This window comes from Ursus americanus, chromosome 5 (genome assembly GCF_024610735.1).
Source record: "Ursus americanus isolate L20-20 chromosome 5, mUrsAme1.1.p, whole genome shotgun sequence".
NCBI classification, from domain to species: Eukaryota; Metazoa; Chordata; class Mammalia; order Carnivora; family Ursidae; genus Ursus; species Ursus americanus.
In genome coordinates, this window is record NC_142131.1 from 8,769,055 (window position 1) to 8,791,148 (window position 22,094).

Below are 22,094 nucleotides of genomic sequence, written 5' to 3' on the forward strand. Positions count from 1 at the left end.
AAATAACAAAGTGCTTCACTGTCGTCAACTAATAACTTCTCTTGGTTGATAATTTCCCATGATGCACTTTCTCTAAAGTCTTGAAATGCCTCAGCAATGTACTGTCTTTTGTTTTTTTTTTAAGATTTTATTTATTTATTTGAGTGAGAGAGAGGGAAAAAGAGAGAGATCACCACTAGGGGGGAAAGGTAGAGGGAGAAGCAGACTCCCCACTGAGCAGGAGCCCGATGAGGGACTCGATCCCAGGACTCCGGGATCATGACCTGAGCAGATGCTTAAACGACTGAGCCACCCAGGTGCCCAAGCAATGTACTGTCTTAACTGCCTTTAATATTACTCTCCTTAGGAATGTGAAGGTAGCTTCAAGGAGGAAGGAGGAAAATGGTAAGCAGGTAGGATCACAGATTGTTACTGCCTTCTTTCCATAAACTCGATTGTAAAACGATTCTCATTTGTTTTACAAAGTACAAGATTTCCTTTCTGTTGCTTATCACAGTCATGCATTAAAAGAACAAATGTGGTTTGCTCACAGAAATCAAGTTCTAGAAGAACCTTGGTGGTTCTCTTACTGTTATTCTTAGTTTAACAAAAAGTAACGCATGCTATATTTATTTTCATCTACTCCTTGAAGGAAAAATATTACTTACTTTCCATCCCAGACATGGTCACCTCTGTGGAAAATCACCAGATTATTCTGAAGGTCCAGAGCCACCCCAGAAACCTGGCCTGGTAACAAGTATACTCCAGGCCAATCCAGTGCTTCTTCGACATGGAAATCTGAAGAGAGAAATCCATACATTTGGTATAAGAAGGAAAGCTAGTATAAACTCATGAAGATTCACTGTGGTTATAAGAAACTCATGCAGCCCTGTCACTAGATGCAAGGAAAACAAAATCAAGCCGTGCTCTACATCCATATACCACATGCACATGCCGGCCAGCCTCCTGAGCTATGAGATAAAGGAAGTGCCTGCGAACTGGTTTGTGGACGTACGCCCGCTTTTCCTGTTGATAACATGCCTGTAAAAACAGCTTACCCTTAGGTCATGAAAGAGCAAATCTGAGACTGCTTTCTTCTGGACAAGATTCTTCTTCAAAATTCGTATTTTGGGGAAATATGGCGACACGGACGACATCATTTTAACTCAAAGCTTTGACATGTGAATAAATAGCAAGCATGGGCAATCAGCCTGGGTGTGTGTGCATGCGTGTGTGTGTGTGTGTGTGTGTGTGTGTGTTTGTGAGTGATCTAACTCCTGTGCAAATTCTGGATGTCCAATATACACGAGACCCTATAATAAACCACGAGTATCGTCTCTTGTATAAGGAACCTAAGATACCGATCTCATTCCTCTGAAGGTGAGTGTTCCTGTAACAATGGGAATGGACAGACACCCTTTCATTGCTTGTATTTCACCGTTTCCTACCAGAACAGAAGGGGAACGTAACAGAAACTTTGTGACTGGATGATTTCCAAGTTATTTTCATTTCTGATCAGAACACATTTATACTTAGAGAATACCTGGGCTTATTTGTGTTAATTCCTTTTATAAACGTGCTCATGAATAAAGAGGCACGCCGTATGGATTCGCTATACTAACTGAGCATGTAAATTTATGAAGATTCGGTGAAATCTACTGCATCAGTGTCAATATTTCTTTTCCTCTCGAATGCTTCAAAAGAGACACGGCGAGGCAGAAAAGCAGCAATTCGAGTTTTGTGTCTCCTTCCCATCTTCTGGAGGTTGTGGCAACGTGCAGTGATATCCTCAGAGACAGGCATTACAGACTGGAGGGAGAAAGGGAAGCCCGGGACCTGGACAATCAGCTTCTGCAAGCTTGAGAGGATGCTGGTGCGAGAATAAACACTTCGAAGTAATTTTCTCAACTGTACTTAAGAAAACAGTACCGCTTCACTCAAAGTCTTTTACCTTTGCACATTGAATTTTTCTTTCGTAAAAATTAATGAGACAGCACAACCGAATGCCTAGATCCGTTCTGCCTACAACTTTGGCGGAAGCATCTTCAACAAGTATTCCCTAAGTGTATTGTCTATGTAAGGCCTTCTGCTAGATTCTGGGAACACAAAGAAATAAAATACAGTTTTTGGCCTTGAAGAACTTGTAGAATAAAATGAGAAAAAATGGAAACCAGATACGTATGACACGAGGCAGTGCTGGAACACAGGGGCGGATCGGTAATCCTTCCTGGGGCTTGGCCAGGAGAGGGCAGGGTGAAGGTCACACCTGGGACGTTTCCCAGAGAAACTGAACACTTACTTGCATTTGCACTTAAAGGTAACTGGGGGTTCGCTGAGTGCAGAAGTGAGCAGAGAATATTTCGGTCAGAAAGATCAAAAGTGAGGATGTTTACAATTGCAGAATGTGTTTCAAGACCTTTAAGTAGTCTGGAGAGATACCTGTGTATGTCCAGGTGGGGTTGGGAGAGCAGCAGGCAGGATTAACAGACCTGGAGAGCTAGTCTAGACTGGAAAATGTACCTTACACCACACGAAGAAGTATGGATTTAACAACGAATGAAGGAAGTCCGAGCTGTGGGGTCTTGACCTCTACGATGAGTCATTTTGAGGCATGCTGCAAGTACATTACTAGTAGCCATAAAGCACAGAGTTTGGGAATAATGTACTTTTGAAATATATTAGAGCACACGAGAATGTCATTGTCACTCACGCGTTCTGATCTGCCTTCTTGAGTCGAAGAGAAGGGGGACAGAGTTACAGATGGCGCGCTTACATCTGCCAACAGTTCTGGGCACAGGAGTGGATGTGAATGGGGCTGCTCAGATGAGTAACATTCATCATGTATCACATTTGTCATAATAGGAAAAAAGGATACAAATTGCTGCTCCAGGCGACTGGGAGCCCCTGAAGGTTTTTAAGCATGGGGCGATATGATCAAAACCGTGTTTTTGAAAGTGAACTCTGGAAATAGTGGTATGAGCATGACAACTAGATATGTCTAGAAAGATCAACAGATGGATACATCATCCCCCAAAGAAAATGTTTTAAATTATTAAAGTTGCCTGAACCTCAGGTTATATGTCATTCATTCTCGTCTCAGTTACAGCTTGGCCATCATTCTGTGCTCATTCACCAGCTCCGGAAGAGTCTGGATGGGCTTCCAGGGAACCTCAAACGTCATGACGATGGAGATACGGAATTGCCTTCATCGGATTCTCAGAGCCCAGAACCACTGCAACCAGACGGAATTTCTTGAGGGCAGGGATCATGTCGTATTTACTATTGTCACCAACTCTTACGCAGACCTGGCCCACGGTAATGGCCTAAGAAATGCGCTAAACAGAACTCTATGATCCAGTCTCTACTTGTCTATGTTGTCAACTAGCATTTAAACACCCTTATCATCTTGTAATTCATTTGTACTATCTCTTTTTACCCCTCTTGACTGTGCTGAAGACACTAAGAGACTCAATAGAAATAATTGGTTAATTATTTCCATTAAAGAAAAGAAGCAAATAGCATGTTTCCTGGAACATTTCTGCTCAGAGGTTCACCAGCACGCACTGAAAGCTAGGTGCTTGTGAAGGTCCAGAGATACTAATTCTGATAACAAATATATGCAGTGTCCAAAAGAACTATACTGTCTGGGGACAAATGTGAATTTCATAAAATATTGGAAATATTGTGTAATAAACTTCAGTCTGGCTATGAGTGGTCCCACTTGTCATTAACCTTAGATTGGTAAGCACTCAGAATCTGTGAAAAGCACTGACTGAGAGGTTGTTAACAGCCTGTTTTGTTACATACGAGAGTCCCTTTAGGGTGGATATTTTCAAGAAGGAAAAGCAGTGTAAATATCTGGAACATGCTTATTAAAATGTACACGTCTCGTGAATTTTCAGAACCGTAAAGGTAATATGTAAGGAAATAAGGTTGACGCTGCGAGCAACCTGGCTCTGTTAGTACTGAGTCAACGCACGGGAGAACGACTTTGCGTGGCAACATTTTTGGAGAGATTACATTTTCTTTATATATTATTTATTTATATATTATTTTAAATTTCATTTTAAAATATCATAGCGCATTAATTAAGATTACCTACCCAAGACCTCAAAATTCTTAGGATCTAGGTGACTATGTTAACTACAAGTTCTAAAATAGTTAAAGGAAAACTGAGCTCATGTTCTCTTCTGTGAACGTTAGCTTGGTGAATTGATGTTTTTGCTTCCAGTGTCACCATTTTTTTCAACATTAGGCGGTTAAAGGCTGTGCCCTTTAAGATGAAATGATCAAGAATCCAGGCAATCATTTAGGACCGGTGGTACGTGTATCTGGACTTAATACTGGGGTTCTTCCCATCCCCGCCCATCGTTACATGAGTCACAGAATGCTAGTACGGTACTGGCTCATCCCGGGTCATTTTCTCATTTCACAGGAAAGGACCTGTAGGCTTGGGCCAGCCTTCAGTCATCAATATCAAGGATGATTATTTTCTAATCCCCAATGAAGAAATATTTCAAATCCTTATTAAAGAAATTATATGATAAAATATATTTGGGTTCTCACTTAAACTTAACATTTTCAATCATGGAGAAGTTAAAAATTAGAGTTCAGATTTCTCTTAGCCTTCATTTATTAAGTGATTCAGTATATGACTAATGTTGTAGCCTTACAGTTTTAATTTGGAAATTAATACAAATTTCTCACACATGACCTCGGGCAAACCATTCCCAAATCTAAGTGTCGGTTGCTCTAAATTCAGATGTCAAAAATAGGATTATTTCAGAAGAGTTCTTGCATGCACTACGAAGGTAGATATGCAGCCAAATTCTGGCTGTATATTTAGGAAAAAAGTTACTACTTTCAGAAAAAATTAAACACTACTATTAAAATTGTATCAATTAATCACTAAGAATTAATGAATTGCACCTCTCCAAGAGGGAGATTAATGTTAGTGATCAATGCTGCTTTCATATGAAATTATTAATAAGCATTTAAAAGGGCATTCATTCATCTGTGTTACAGAAGAACTAACAGAATTAAATAAAATTGAGCAAAAATGTAACTTCAAACCCAGAGCTGTGACTTCACTTCAGTGGAACAGGGCTCTTCACACTTAATTTTAAGTAAAAGACCCTGATGAAATCACTAGACAGCTTCAACAAGAACACGAGGTAGTGGTGGCTTTTTCTACACGTGCAAATTCTCATCTAGCGAGGAAAAGATGCCTTATTTTGGTCAGGGATTGTTATTCATCAGAAGTGCCAGCAATAACTATAATTAACTGAAACTACAGGAGAAATATTTATACCCAAGTCAGAAAGAAAACAAGGCTTAAATTACAATGTTTCGTTTAATGGGGATGAAGTGAGGAAGAGAATTAAGGCATAACTAGGGCTCAAAAGCACTAGCAGAATTTCTTTTCTTTTTAAAATTTAATTGCAAATGAGATCTTCGACTTGGTCAAAAGGTTGGGATACTGGTTGAGAAAGTATGATCAAAAGTAATCTACACCTAGGTGCACCTGGGTGGCTCCCTTAAGCATTTGCCTTCGGCTCAGGTCATGATCCCAGGATCCCTGGAATGAGGCCTGCATGGGGCTCTCTGCTCAGTGGGGAGTCTGCTTCTCCTTCTGGCCCTCCCCCCACTCATGCTCCCTCTCAAATAAAATAAAGTCTTTTTTAAAAAAAGTACACCTAGTCTTATTACAATTGTAGATGAGATGATGGGATGATTGGACAAAAACCAGCCATCATGCTTCCCTCTGGCCTTTCTTCCTATTATGTATGTATGTATGTGTCTGTCTATCTATCTGTTTTATGTTATTGTGAGAGTCAGAATAACAAAGTGATTAAAAACCAAGACCTGGAGCAAGTCTGACTGGCTTTGAATTGTGGTTCCTTGTGCTACAGCACTTGAGGCATGTGACTTACCTTTCTATGCCTCAGTTTCTTCCTCTCTAAATGGGTTTATAAATAGGGTTGTTAATGGGGATTAAATAAGTGAACTCATTTAAAACACCTAGCCTGGCTCTCAGGGAGGCTATGTATGTGTTTTTATTATTCTCCTTCCCTGCAGAGAGAAAATTCAGCCAACTGAATGCTTTATTTTACCCTGGGAATCCTGTATGATGTGAACCTAGAGGTAAGCCTATGACTGAAATATGTTAGAAGTATGGACTCTGAGTGAGTTAAGAGTTGTCCATGGACATAAAGTAAAATCCAAATATTCATAAGAATATTTAAAGAGTCTGTGAGTTCCTTTAACTGATAAGAAGCATCTTACAAATGCAGATGTTATTTTTTGATGTCCAGAGGTATGCAATATATTCCGAATCAGGCTTCCGTATGCCAGCAAAGAGTAGTCCAGTCAAATCTGCCCCTGAGAATAACAATCTGTAGTTTTAAATTTATTTTTCAATGAGTTTGGTTTCTAGAAGGCAACTGGAATAGAGACTAAGATTTTATACCTATCCTATTAATACTGTTTCATACAGATATCAAACTAATGGTAGAAACCAAATGATGTTAAGCGTAAAAAGGAGTGTATTTGCGTCTCAGTTCACCTGGTTGAATATTTTCACAACTGTACATCATATATCACAAGCAAACATCAAGGCAGATCGATATAACTGATCGGAGATTTCAAGAGCCACAAACTCCCATTACGGTAGAACACTGCCAAGTCATTTTCTGAGTTTATCAAATTGGAGTGCCAAATTTTACAGCTTTCCTACACATTCCAAGAAAATTCTCTTATGGATGCTGCTTAAGTTAGAGTAATTAATACTGAGTTCTATTACTTTGGTGTTTAAAATTTTGAAATCTTAATCCAATGTGACATCAATGGTGGCACTTATAAATCATAATTATCGTTAATGTATCACAGCATATTAAGTACTTCCTGTGTTCCAGAAACTGCTTCTGGCACTTTCCATGTATTATCTGATACACGGAAATATTATCTAACCCTCACTTCAACCCTATGAGGCATATACTGTTATAATCCTCATTTTTATCAATGAGAAAACTAAAGCCCAGAGAATTTCTTTTTTAAACTTTCCCGGGAACCACATAATTATTGGTGTGGTTAGGATTCAAAGCCAGGAAGTGAGAGTCCAGAGCCTGAAGTGTTCCACATCATGTCACCTGCATGGAATGGTTTTCAAATTTAATTTTGGCCAAAGCAGAATCCTTCTGGGCCAAGCTGTATTGTGTGCACACGGTGCACACATGTGTGTGTTGTGCTCATGCATGTGTGTGTGTGTGGCGGGCAGCCTGCAACCACTGCTTCCCATTTAAGGCACACCCTCTCCAGCCATAGCTGGAAACCTCTGGGCTAGTCTAGCTGCACCTGTCCAGGCAATTTCTGGTTTCTGATGCTGTTTTATGACTATCGGGAGAAGAGTTTTCAGAACAGACCCACCAAAGGTCACAAAGACAAGACCTTAAAAAGGGTGTTATTTGTGGATGTTTGCACTCTTAAAGACACAGTAAATACACAGTACTTAACCATCTTGTTCTTGGGAATGCTAAAGACTTTACAGCAAAGTTGGAAGATTCTGTTGTGCTCATCATACAGCTTGTGTCCACTGATACTCAAACCGTTATGAGGCGGGAACTCAATTTTAAAGGCAGTCACCAGGGTGTGGGACCACGTGGAATTCAGACCAATCTCAAAGTCCACAAAATGGACTGCTTTTGAAACCCTTACGTAGTCCTGGGCCTACCACACACAATCACATCCAGATTTTTGAGCTGATCATTATTTCACCTTTGACCACTCAAATCAGCTGGATGGAATCCATTACTGTATTATAGTTCCAAAATACGGTCCGGTCAATGAAATCTAAAGCGCTACAGCACGAAATGCCCCTGTACTGGGTTGTGCTACTGCCGCAAACTACAGACATCAGAACAGGGTCTGGAGTAGAAGTCTCCAGCTTCTCAGCAGTGGCGGTCCAGAGCTCCAGGGAGGTGTACCTGAATGGGGCAAACCCATTAGCCCAGTATTTTGAGCACAACTGCAATGAAGTATAAAGAACTAGAAAGTACGCATTCTGCTTTTAAGTTCAGTCATCAAGTCCAAGTTTCAAATTCAGGCTCTGTGACCTCACTGAAATGGGTTAACTTCTCTAGGCTTCAGTGTCTTCATTTGAAAATTAAAATAGGTCTCAAAGATAGATGGAGTGAGAATGAGCTGTAATACTAAGCAACATGATAGCCTTACATTTTTGTTTTAGTAATAATCTCATATGAGAAGTCACCTTCTTCTTTGAAGCTAATATAATTCCTTACAGAACACTGGGCATTTTAGGGAGACAGTTAATTCTTCCAGACCATTAGGATCCCATTCTCAGTTTTGTCTAAAGGAAAGAAAGGGTATGAGAAAAACAATGGAAATTTATCCATCAAATTTGTTCTCCTTATTCATACCCTGGGAAATATACATGAATTAGACTACTAATATATTTTATTGGGTATTGTATGCTAATAACTTCCTACTTTTCTTCCTTGCAAATGGAAGCTTCCTGAGGAGAAGTCTCTCTCTGGCTTACATAAAGAAATGAAACATTTTCAATTAAGGTTAGCTATTACATTGTGTTACGGTAAACAGTGAAAGAAAATTGAAAAGAAAAAGACTTTCAGGAATAGCTGAACTAGAATGAGTTTCGCTATTTTGAATTTAATGTTTAAAAAGTCTTTGAATCAGAGCAGTGAAGTAACACTAAAATAAATCCTTTCAGAAAGGAGATACGTGCACATTTCCTTTCTATAATTAGGATTTGTGCTGTATGTTTCTGTGACTCGTTGTTTTACTTAATTCAGTGACATTTACCCACATATTTAAAATGGAAGGAAATTTCCTGACCCAGATCCTATGGAAACATTTTTTCCCTGGGCACTGTCATTTTGACCACCCTATAAGGTATGAGATCTAGCAAGTAAATGTATTTGGGGTATTTAAAATATTTCTTACTTAGAAAAGCTAAATAGGTTTTAGGAATACAGTGCCTTAAGTCAAACTATGATTTTTACATGGACACATATGAAACCTATAAATAACCACTACATTATTTCAAATTCAGGAGTGACGAAGAGAAGTCATGGAATTAAGTATGCTGCAACTCTAACATTTCACACTTGAACAGAATTGCATCCCCACCAAAGAGGCCCTTCTGCCTTTTATATTTTCGTGTGGTAAGGGTTACCATCTACTGTCCTTAATATAGAGGTGCAGAAAGACCCTCGAGTCTGTCTATGAAATGGATAGGGGTATGAGAAACTGCAGATCTAGGCACCACACTCAGTAATGTCAATTCAGTTGTTCTCTGATAGGATTCAGGAGTCTAGATTTTTCTTAAGCACCGTATGTGATTTTGACGGATTGCAGTTCAGGGACCACCCCCCCTTGAGAAACACAGTTTCATCAGATAAATTTAGAAGGAGTCAGAGCAGGGCTGATCCTATTTAAATATGAAGAAGTAAAAATCTGGGTCCCAGTTAACATCCCATAGAAACTATTAGATCAGTCCCAATGGACAGTGCTTGAAACTTCTGTGCGAGCAAAAGGCACCTCATGCTAATTTTTTTCAATTATAAATAAAAATCAGCTGGGTGTTGAATAATTTATGGCTTCCTGCAAAGCTGTATTTGAAAACACCAAGCTGGCAGCCTGCGCCATTCCAGCCCACGCATGGACAGCTGCCACGCACCCATATCCGTTACTTTTTCAGAGATTATCTCCACATGCTATATTATCTGGCTTTCCACATTAGCAAGGAACATGAAACACAATCAATACGACAGAGGCCACAACACAATTGCAGACAAAGATGAGGCATCCAGAGCTTGCTGGTACAGAAACCTGAAGGGAATAAGGTATTGTCCTCTAATTATGGAAGCCAGTCCTGGTTAGAAACAAAGATAAATCTGAAAGTTTCTGACTTGCTGGAGGTCCCCTCAGAAATAACTACTCAATTTTCCAATTAAGATAGTAATTGATAATGGAACTTAAGAAATCAAAGTCATAAAAATGGCTATAGTTTACAAGTCAATTGGAAGAGAATGTTGGAAGTATAAGATTCCTTTGCAAGGAACTTAATTACCTTAAAAGAAGGCAGCGTATAAGCATTTCATACACTGAGACTTTACATATCGGGTGTTGAATTTTCAGTTTCTTTCCATTGAGCAAAATAGAGAATACCGATTCGGTAAGCATTTGTTACCCTGAATTTCATGGGCCACTCTCCCCAACATGATCTAGATATCTTTGGTCCTGGTAATTCTGGCTCATCGATTCAATGGAAACTGAATTAATGTAGTATCGGACCAAAACAAAAAGAAAAACTCAAACAAACCCAGATCTGAGTAATGTTTTGTTTTTGTTTTTGTTTTTTTCTGGTAAGTTCTTTTGATGGGTGAGTTTTTTCACCCATTCATTTTTATTCCCTTCAGGTTTTGCTAATGTGGATGGTAGCCTTTCAGAGTTTGTTCTTTCAAAGAAGCCCTAAACGCACCTCCTGTGTGTTCTGGTTCCCAGCTGCCTTCACCAGGTAGGGGCTGCTGTAACGACAAACCTCTGCTTTCTGCTGGCCTCAGAGTAGACTCTAGTCTGTGGAATTTGTGAATTCTGTCTCTGACAAGAATAGCATTGCCCCTCTCCTCATGCTCTGCACTCTCTCTGGCATCAGATCGACCAAGATCCTTCTTTTGGACTACGTTTGCAATCTCGGCTACCAGGTCTGATTCTGATTCTGGGTCTGCCTTTTCTGTAGGATTATATTTATGCACATGAACAACATCTTCCCTTTCTCCTAGCAGCTTGGAAAGGAGTGAATAGAAATCACCTGTGAAAAAAAGAGAAGAGATAAGGGGTGGAGGGTTGGTAAGATTGCACAAGTTACAAAATTCTGTGCCTTAAGAATACCATCTCCTGATTTGTCCTGAGAAAGAAGTCTGCTCTCAATTCCAGCACGAGGGGAAAAAGGTTGATTTTCCAGAACAATGAAAAAAAGTAATATGCTTCACATTTCATTTTATATTCCACCTATTTCTTTCTGTTATCTCGGGAGGCAATAACACCAGATAACCTCTATTTGCATATTAGTGGAAACAAAACAATGCATATGTGATTGCATGGCATGTTTCAATAAGTGGTTTTCACAGTATAGCTGGATTGATTTGGAAGTTAGAGTTCATCAGATTTCTAAAAATACTATCAACAGCTACATCCGAAAGCAGCTACCTTCAAGGAAAACCCCTTGAAGTTGTCTTTCAAAGCCTATTAGACGATAATGCACAAGAAATTAAATGTATATTTTTCAGCATATGCTATAAAACACGAGAAATCTAACAGATATGCATCTCTTTGGCAATTGGAAAAACCAAAGTTTTATTATTATTATTTTGTTGGCAGTGCTACTGTAAGTAGCTCCAGTTGTTCATTTTAAACAAGAAATGAAAAAATTCCAGAAAAATAATTTTGTGAGAAAAGAATACTTTAAATCATTTTCAAACAAAAGAGAAGATTTTAATAAACTAATATCATTGGAATGATTCATCACTAAAATGTGTTTCATGTCTTTCTATACTAAAAAGTAAACTTGGCTATGATAACCTAATTCCATGACAATAAATTATTTATAAAGCATTATGACAGATATGGAAGGTTCATGAAGCATTTTAATCCTCATCATTTACATCTATAGCTTTAAATCCATTTATATCAACTATGTGAATGGGAAAATGTTTACGTTCTCAAAAGAAACATAAATCTGCTTTTCTAAAAACACTCACTTCTTTTCCCTCACCCTATTCTAAGTGCTGCTAATGAGATCAGTTATGACTGTGGAGTCCTATCACTTAGGTTTTAATTACATTTATAGCACGATCAGTTAACATCTACAAAATCTTTTTTTTTATGGCCAGTAGGAAATGAAAATGATAACTGGTTTAGCTATGATACATTCCACTAAAGATTAACATATTATTTAAAAATTGGTGCAAGGGGATATGAAGTCTTTCCAAAATGATGCTAAGAGATCCTGTCATGTTTACAAATAGTCTTGGTTTAATGATTCAAAGTAGGTTTTCAATTCTTGCCCATGGAAGCAGCTTATCCCAGGTGAAATCTTCAATCAAAAAATAATTACCAAGTAATAGGGCCAATCTCAGTAAAATGAACAAAGCAAATTACAACTCAACCAAATCTGTTAGGCCAAGGTGGCATTTTGCCTCACAGAAAAGAAATGAATCCATTACTGCTAAATTCTCCTGCCCCACACACGAAACATAAACAGTTTAATGTGCTGTTGTGCAATGAAGCATTTATATAGAAAATAAAACGCGAGATTATTTCAGGGGTAGGCAAAAATCAGCATTTTAAAACTTGAATCCTTGTCATTAGGCTAATATTGATGGAGAAACAGACCTGCAACTCTGAATAGTTATTCAGGTGTGTCAGTAAAACTCCAAAAGCCGTGATGAAGCAGCAAATGCACAGCGCTCCAGTTCCTTTGAAATTGTCATTTACAACGATCACTGGGTTGGGAAAACAAAACTTTAGCAATGTAATGGGCTTGGCTGCACACAGGTGGCACTGGCCTTAGGAAAACAAAGCTCAGAGCGGCATCTCATTTATAGAGATGACGTGTGACAGAGAGACCACTAGATGGCTATCTCTTACATCCTTAAGCACAAACCAGAGCGTGCTTCTTTCTCTTCTGGGGGACTGGATATATGGAATCCTGAAATGTTAAGTATTTTTCTGAGCCATATATAGCTAACCTTGAATGCAATGGATGGAGGAGGAAATAAACAGAGGAAGTTGTGTGGTCTCTACCCCAGTTACATTTCTCAATATCCCCTTTTTTCTTCTCAGTTTATGGTACAGCCATACGGCTTCCCCTTCCTTGAATGCCAACTCTAAGATGCTGTTTCTGCTTCCTGGGACACGCTCTCCCCTGTAATCAACTAGCTCCTAAGCCTTCAGATCTTACATAGGTGTCACTTACGTCCACGAAGCCTTCCTTGACAGTCGGATTAGGCGTCTCAGCTCTGTGCCCCTGTGGCACTCAGGTCTTTCCCTGGATTGTTACTGCCCTGTGTCTGGTGTGTCTTTTACACCCATGTTTGAATCCAACTCTGACGCTTAGTGGCTATTCTGTGCCTTTAAGCAAGTTACTTAACATTATAAAGATAATGAATGACTACTACCTTCCAGAATTGTCTTGTGCATTTCAAGAAGTTCATGTAAAAGGTACATATATCCTAAAGTAGGCATCACCGAACTGCAGCTATTATAATTACCAGCAAAAAAGACATAAACTCTAGTTGCAACATGCACATGCATCTGTTTCAATCTGTTGTTTACCTAAAATTAAAAAAAATTCAGTTCTTTTCTTGTATTCAAGTATTGGGATTTTCAGAATGGAGGGAAGAAAAGCCCCTTTAGAAAGCCCCTACTGGCTATCGTAGTGATTCGCATCCTAGCTTTACCAAAGGAAGTGGTACTTGCACTTTCCCTCTCTCTCTCTGTCTACTTTTGGAGAAAGAACTATCCCTACTCCAGTATTCTGGATGCCAGCCCTCCCAGTACTTCCAGAGACTTTCCTATACGCTTTCCTCTTCTTCCCTTTCTTTTCTTTTCTTCTTTTTCTTCTCTTCTCCTCTCTTCTCTCGGCTCTTCTCTTTTCTCTTCTCTTCTCTTGCTTTTCTAATACAGCTTCTTTGCTGAAGACTTGACTCCGGTTAAAAGCACACTCACTCTGCATTTATCTTGAGCAGTCATGGAGGCAAGAGAGACCTTCGCCTGACGCAGCACGTCTTTCAAACTTTTCTGCCTTCCCTTTTCCTTTAACAAGTTCCAGAACTGTCTAACGGTGCTTTCTGCAATCATGGGGATATCCTTATACCTGTGTTGCCCAACATGAAAGAGACTAGACACACAGGACTATGGCGGGGGTGGGGGTGGGGGACTTGTAATGTGGCTAGTATGACTGAGGAATTTTATTTTTAATTTTACTTACTTTCAATTAATTTATATCCAATTTTAAATAGCCATGTGTGGCTAGTGCCTGCCATATTGGACAGTGCACGGCTGCTTCACCCTTCCTCATATCCTCTTTCTTTCTAAGGCCAAAGGCATCTGCTTGCTTGTCTTCCTTCACCCTTGTATGACTTCTTCATGAGTTGCTCAAGAGCTCCTAGCTGCCAAAGCCAAGAGACCCTTCACCTTGACCCACTCGTCCCTTCAGAAACTCTCTCCTTATAACGTTGTTCTTTCCAGATCTTCTCCGCCTGTCATCTTTGCTTTCTCTTATTCTTCTGCCCAACATTCGAAAATGTTGGTGTTTTCTGACGACTATCCCTGGCATCCTTTCTTCCCCCTGGTGAAGGCCTCTGCCTACTAAGAAATACCAGCCATTCACCAGGCTTCAGCTGCTGCCTCCAGACAAATGACTCTCATATCTGGAGCTCTCCTAGTACCAAATTGATATATAAAACTACCCTCTGGAAATTTCCACTTGGTTGTCTGTTTCATAGGAATTGTGAACTCGACATATCTAAAACTGAGCTCTTAATCTCCTCCCCTTACTTCATCTTTTTTATAGTATCTCTCTTGATGATAAAATGGGTTTTGGGTCAATCAATCTGGAAAACTGGATTCATCCCTCTGTCACCAGTGAATCACAAAGTCAACTGATTCGTCAATGCTAGTATGTCAATGTCATTTTCTTCCTCCCTACCACCAGGACTTCTTTGGGATTCTTATCATCTTGATTGGCATGCTGAAAGTCTCTTTCCCTCTTTCCTCAGAACCGATTTTCATCCCTGTCTTCAACGTCAAAATCTGGCTGTAACGGCATAAAGCTGCCCCAGCTCTGTGGAACTGACTTGCGATGGTAGCCCACGACATCCGGACACTCCTGGGTTATACCCCACCTTTTCTCAGCTCTTTCAGCGTATGAATTTCACAGTGCTATTCTCGAATTTTATTCTGGCTCCCACAGCTAAGATGACTATGTAATTTATTGTCCAAACTGGGACATATTTGAGAAGAAAAAGGGTGTTGTTTAATATTTATACTAGGCATAAACTAGGACAATCCTGGAAAAACTGGGATATACAGTTACCCTACCTGTTGTGGACAGAGATAACAGATAAACTAGTACTTTATGAAAGACACACGATAATAATAGTAATAGCTAGTATTGTTTGTGAGCTTAGCATTACCCAGTTACTTTGCTGAGTTACTTTATACAATTTAACACATTTAATATTTACAAAATACTCCTTATCCTCATTTTAGATGAGGAAATCAATGGTAAAGGACTAACCTGCAGGTCTGGGAGGAAGTGGAACTGGGACGTGAAGGAGCAACCTGACTTGGGGGCTCACCTTCTATCTGGTCACTATACTGGATCTGGGCCTCCCCCCCACCTTTTTTTTCTATAATGGCCAATAAACTCTTTCCTGTGGATTTACCTTGGACCTGACAATCTTACTATATTTAATTTTTTTTTCCTATTTAAATGAACTGTCTTCTGAGCCCAGGTGCTGGGTGTCCTCTTTAACAGAGCAAGCTTCTTTTTGTCCTTTCCTGGCCTGTCTTCTACATATTATAATATAAGATGCTTGTAAACTAGTCAATATCTATGTACGACAGTGATTTGCACGAAACTGGCCTAAAGAATAATGACTGGCTTCCTTTGGTTTGAAAAAGTAGAAACGTTTTCTGTCTCTTCAATAGCCTTCACTTTCCTCTGGCAATATACCTTCCATGTATGATCAAATTCTCTAAGATTTTCTTTAAAAAACTTACATTTAAGTTATCTGGGAAGGGACAGGTAGAAAGGGATAAATGGGGTTTTATATGAAAAAAATTTTAAAAACCCTCTAATTTCTTACTCACTGTCATATTTCCAGTGATTAGTACTATTCTCATCACAGCAGATACTCCATAAATTAATCTGCAATGAATAATAATATGTTAAAAATGTCACCCTTTGCTTCTGCCATCAACAGAAATAAACATATTTCTTTGATGATTTTAGGCTACAGTGAGTCCGTTTCTTTTTTTTCTCACTCAAACTTTGATTCTTATAAAATGCAGAAAAGTTCTAGTTCTTTAAGTAATTTGGCTGAGGGGGTCTGGATTTGGAAAACATAACTGGTAGCAGCCAATGTGCCAGGAAAAAGAACACAGCGTAGCAGGAGAAAATCTAAAACACTACCAGTTAAACTCCCAATCCGTTAAGTTGTGGGCTTGCGTTAACTACCTCATGACTCAATGGGCATTTTTTCTATTTAGTACGGACCATTCGCTATTCCCTGCCATCAACATGAAAATTTCTTTGGTTTACTTTCCGGAATATGGTGGGATAAGCTGAAAGAGAAACATACGTCGAAAAATTGCCCCATGAGTTTTTTTTTAATAAAATGCTTTAAAATTATTATTTTATATAATAATATTTTTATTATATTATTTTATTATATATTATATTATATTATATTATATTATATTATATTATATTATATTATGCACCATACAGTGCATCCCTGGTTTTTGATGCAAAGTTTGATGATTCATTAGTTGCAAAATAAGTATCTCTACTTTTAGACAGAGTGAAAAGCTTAATTGTGGAGGTATTTTAAAAAATGATCAGAAACATTTTGGTAATCTTCAGAATATGAAGTCCCGTTTCCCACACGTGTCACTAGGACTTTATTACCTAAAACAAACAACTTTTGTTCTTGCTCTGTGATTTCTACGGTACACGGAAGGTAAATAGGATGTTCATCAGCAGGTTAGCCACGGACACAATACGCCAAGTAACCAAGCTAATGAGACTGCAACATGGAACATAACTGATTAACGAGAGAGGTATGAGGAATGGAAAAATAAAAGCGTTTCTTTTCAGATTTTAGTATTTTGGCTTATAACTCAGTCGTACTTGATTTTCCCTTCTGGTTAGTTGATTTGGTTTATTAACTGCTGACTCATCACTAACCTTGACCCTACTAGCCTTCGTGAAATAAAACATGATCATGGTTCTGCTCCAGGATCGCAAATGAAGTAAACTTTATTATTTTTTTTCTTTTACTCAACTGAAAAATCAAAATGGGCTTCCCCCCTTCTCTTAAGAAAATGAGACAAATATAAAAAAGGAGAAGTTAGCAGATGACGGGTTTTGCAACTACCATGCACACAGGTGTATATCAGAAAGCACAACTGTGTGACAAAGGATCATTCTCATCTGCTTATTCTGCTATTAGAAAACCAATTCAAAACAGCATCTACTCGGCTTCCCAGAGCCTTGGGGGGTATTTAGAATTGTGTTTGATAGATGAGTTCAATATATAAAGACTTGTGAGCTGCCCATAAATCATGAAAAACTGATAAATTCTTAGTGAATGGGAATACAAACAAGAATTGTATCCTCTTTCAAACAGCAAAGTGGCATTGCGGTGCTTGGAATTGGCCGAGAAGACGCTACTAAAATCATGTGTATGTTATGAGGGAATGAAGGAAGTGTTCTATTCTGAACAAAGCAAAGAAATATAAATTTTCGTCCTTAAGCCCAGCCTTTGCATCACTCCTCTCACAAATGGTTTACCAACTGTTACTTTAACAAGCTTTTACAGTAGACCATTGTCTTTTTGACTTGCAACCTTGTTCCCTTGATTCTGCTTATTTGATAAAACATGCCAATGGTAATTCGTTTTTGTTAGCATAAAACCACTGTGAAATTATTCTGTTTCACAGAAGGTGTCTGAAGACCTTTAACTATCTGGGGTCATGGAGTGTTTTCCCTCTACAAATTGTATTTTTGTCATATTCTCCCTACCTTGGGAATATAGTCGCTCATGCTGACCTTTGAGTAGAAAGATTGATTATGTGAGGGCACAAAGCCTACAATGAGAAGAGTATGGAGCAAATTGAATAAAACATGTTAAAGGCCCCTTCTGCAGCAAAAGAAATGCTGCCTAGTGCAAAATGTACAATAACAAAGACAACTGGTATTACAGATTTTGACTTTCAGTTCTGCCATTGTATCTTCCCAATACAACTAACATAAATTTCAATACTGCACCTTTGCTTTGTAGAAAGGAGAGAAACACTCACAATCAGAACTCCTAATAGTAGTTGCATAGATTCTTGCTTGAAGCTGGTAAAACCTCTTGGTTTCAGCCCCTATTCCTTACCCAAACAATGTTGGTAGAAAGCTCAGGTGAACACCACAACAAAAACTTATGGTGTACTATATGTTGGCTAACTGAACATAATGAAAAAAAAAAAAGAAAGCTCAGGTTGTGTCACTGGTATAGTGAACATATACAAGAAACGAGAATGCATAAGAAATAAAGAGAACTTACAAAACACACTTTACTTTCCTGAAAGTGCCAACCATAAGATATAAGTAAAGGATACGCTCACGTGTCTGATCTGGAAAACCTCAATGCCACCGTTCGCATTCTGTAGTCTTCCAGGATTTGTTTCCTCCACTTGGAATCAATGTCTAATTGAGTATTATTGTTTAGCTTATTGTACTTATTACAGACAGAGGTAATCTTCACTTACAATGATTTCAAAGGATAGTGATGTTTCAGTTCATTGTGAATATCTATTAGTTTTTTTCTGCTTGGAGGCAGACATAATCAACTCAATCACAGATTAGCTCACCTATAGACAAAGAGGCTAGTCTCAAAGCAGTATGGGTAGGAATATACACATATTATGCAGGCAAAAAGAGTCACACTTGCCAATAAATTTTTATAGCTGGAGGAAATGTTCAAAATATAGTATTTAAAAAACAGGATACAAAACTATGCACATGTGATCTAAATGTTATTAAAATAATGTATATATAATATATATTTCACACTGAGATGTACATATATACCATGTTTCTGGGGATGATGGATGATTTTTATTTGCTGCTTCTGATTTTTCTGTAAATTCCATATCTTTTTAAACGAAGATTATTTAACAAATCAGTCAAATAAGCATTAGGTTTTAAAACGCCCCACAGACTTAATTAAAGGCTCATTAAAATCTGTCTCATTGTTGCATGATCCAGGACAACCTGATAGAAAGCTGTCATATAATGAGGCTCTTCTGGTATATAATTACATCTTTTGAGATAGGTCTGAGATACAGGTGCCTTACACCAAATTTTGTTCTTCAGGAAGCAAATATACACAAGGATACTGCAGGAGGTAAGAGTGTTTGTAAGCACAGGCTGGGCAACACTACGTAGGTTCATGTAACTCAACCATTTCTTTTAAACTCTAGTAAAATCTCCAACCAAGATTAGTATTCAGACAAAAATTAATAGCTATTTTTGTATTTAGAATTAAAAAAAAAACCACCAAACTTCTATTCCAACTGAGAAACAGAGTATTAGATAAATAATGTGACACAGCTGCATTTTTGTTTTAGCCTATAGCATATGAATATCTTTCCCTCTGTCTCTTTTACTACCTTAATAAAAGTCATCCCTTCTTTCCAACAGAGCATTTATTACATATCTTGACCTTTATCTTCCTAGATGCTTTCCAATGTATTAAGATAGGAAGTAAAAACAATATTGTTTGTGTTATCCAGGCAGAACTATCTCTACTATTTAGCCACTGATGGGTACAGAACTTGCCTTCGAGTACATGTCCTCTGACGTTTGGGGTCTTTTCCTTCCTGCTCCACAACTGTTCTATTTCCAGTGGGGGTTTGACATCCTCTGTGTGACCAACATAAATGCTGTCTGTTAACTTGTGGCTATCGCAACTGAAATGATTCACAGCTTTTATTTATTGGGGGTTTAAAATATTAAAAGAATCAATACAAGTTGGCGGAGTACTTGAACGTAAGTTGTTTTGGCCAGAACACCAAAATAAGGCACAAGGTTGAGCTGGAGGGCTTACTTCAAAATCAGCAGATGTGGCATAATTTATTTGAATAATTAGAGCCCTCTTATTCACTACCTGGCCAATTTATCTCCCCAGGGAATTAATACTAATACGCATTTTGTGCAAACAAACATCTCTGAGAAGAATGGGACACTCTCTCAGTAAGGAGTAGATCTGCCCTGTATACTGCAAGGAGGTAGAATGATCTCATGAGCGAATCAAACAGACTACGTGTACAAATATGCACCTGGTCTGTTTCTCTGTTCTCTTTAAATTCTAGGCTGGTGGTGCCCAAAGACCTGCAGAATAATATACGGGCTATACTGGACACTGAAATGGCTTTTGGTTAGTTATCCGTCTTCACATAACCTAGCAGGTGACATTTTGATGGGCCCACTAATTTCAACATGTGAATGTCATAGCCGATTTTCTGCAGTACGAAAATTCAGTCAGAAGAATCTGTTTTTTTCTCAAGTTAAATCACTTCACAGCATTTTTATTCATAAGTAGAATAAAACACTAATTCTAAGAAAATAATTTCTTTTGTGTCCACAGAATTCTTCTCTGGAACCAGTAAGGCTTTGGGTCTATTGAAACTTCTTACTCTTATATGCATATATGAACAAACAGGAAAGGGTAAAGGAATGGCAAAATATGAAAGTGTTTTAAAGGATTTGGGTTTTTGGTATATATGACACCTCCTAAATCTTATTTAGAAAGAACAGACTAAACCTCACATTTAAGGTTCTTCTGCTAATGAAACCTCTCGGTTTCTAATCTTTCAGAAGTTTCAGTGCCTCCCTTGATCAACTCAGATAACTTGAAAATGAAAACAGTTCAGCCTCACTTTCCATAGAAACTTACCATTTTATAAGATGCATCTACTAAATGGTGGTCTTATTTTATACTTTTCACATGTTAGTATTTCAAAATGTATTCTAAGAGACCCAAATTATATATATTTCAAAGGCCTATATTTCAAACAGTGTGTTCAATATCAAAATAATTCATTTTAAGTCTGATCAGATTTCAGTACGGTTATAGCAAACACTGTTAATACGTAGTCTATACTTATGACTTTCTTACAGTTGTATACACAGATTGATAAATTTAGCTATTTTAAATCATACTCAATAGTTTAGTATGAGCCATTTAGTACATAAACTATTTCATATAAAATCATCTCCCTTTTTTTGACTTAACAGAACAGTAAAAACAACTTTGAGCTAAAGTTGTATTCTTTTTCCAGAGGCCACTTTGTTAGAATGAAATGTTATGGAACATACTCTATATAATTTAAAACCTTTTATATTAAAGTTTTCCCTGATGCCTTTCAGAGTGTATGTCTTCCTTTAAAAAGTCTGGATTCTTTAATTTTGTAAATACTCTTAATGCAAGAGTATTGTCTTTGACCTAGACCTAACAGAATACATTTTGAAGAATTCCAATAGTGGTTTACAATACCCAAAGAGTGAGAAATTTCTATCTGTTGCCAACAGAAAAATCCTATCGATTTCCTGTACACTTTATGTTGTCATAAGAAGTGTGCTTGCATTAACATGAAACTAATGTTTTAAAATATATCCTATCTAGGCCAAAAAAGACTTGATAACATACTCCAACGCCTAACACAAGGTATCATCTTTTGAAAACTTGGTACGAAAACAAGATTGAGAAGAATGGTTTTTCAGTGCCAATACACGCAGGATATGACATACAAGGATCAAGTATCACTACTGCAAAGAAACAGATCAGAGGAAGAATGATGCTTTCTTAACTCATTGGATGGCAACCTAACACAACTACAGATGCCGATGTGGGTAATCCCTCCTGCTTTACTGAAGGCAGAGAAGGATGACTTAAGAGAGGCAAGATGAAGGTTAAGTCTTAGTTCCTTTCAAATATAGTCAATGAACACATCGCCCAAAGCACACAAGACTTTAAATGGTAAAGTCCTTTAGATTTCAAAAGCAGCCCACCGATTGTTTCTAATGACTATATTTGCACTACTTATAAAAGTTACCATATTTAAAAAAACGACAACAAAGACAGAAAAATCTAATGGGTCTAAATTACAACAAGGAATTTTACTTTCAAAGCTAAAGTACAATTGACCATTTTCTCATGAATTATGTATTATATAAAACAGCAATACACAGGGATGGAGGCTGATAAAGAGACCTAAAATATCTCAGTAACTTTAAA

At 38.0% G+C, this 22,094-nt stretch overlaps 2 protein-coding genes across 25 annotated transcripts in view; one reads left to right on the forward strand and one right to left on the reverse strand.

Moving 5' to 3' along the window:
• Window positions 1–4,477, forward strand: part of GIN1 (gypsy retrotransposon integrase 1) — an 89,658-nt gene extending 85,181 nt beyond the window's left edge. The window contains exon 12 of the transcript XR_015724357.1: window positions 3,080–4,477. The gene's annotated coding sequence lies outside the window, so the exon portion shown is untranslated. The remainder of the gene's footprint in view (window positions 1–3,079) is intronic.
• The window catches only part of PAM (peptidylglycine alpha-amidating monooxygenase), a 270,852-nt gene that overhangs the window by 35,115 nt on the left and 213,643 nt on the right, over window positions 1–22,094 (reverse strand). For 9 of the 24 annotated variants that reach the window (XM_045808310.2, XM_045808312.2, XM_045808321.2 and 6 more), the window contains 3 exons: window positions 19,637–19,720; window positions 10,499–10,828; window positions 648–777 (listed from right to left, as the gene is read on the reverse strand). In XM_045808310.2, coding sequence (XP_045664266.2) covers window positions 648–777; window positions 10,499–10,828; window positions 19,637–19,720 — 544 coding nt within the window. The remainder of the gene's footprint in view (window positions 1–647; window positions 778–10,498; window positions 10,829–19,636; window positions 19,721–22,094) is intronic. The other 15 variants (XM_045808314.2, XM_045808325.2, XM_045808323.2 and 12 more) reach the window with 3 other exon arrangements.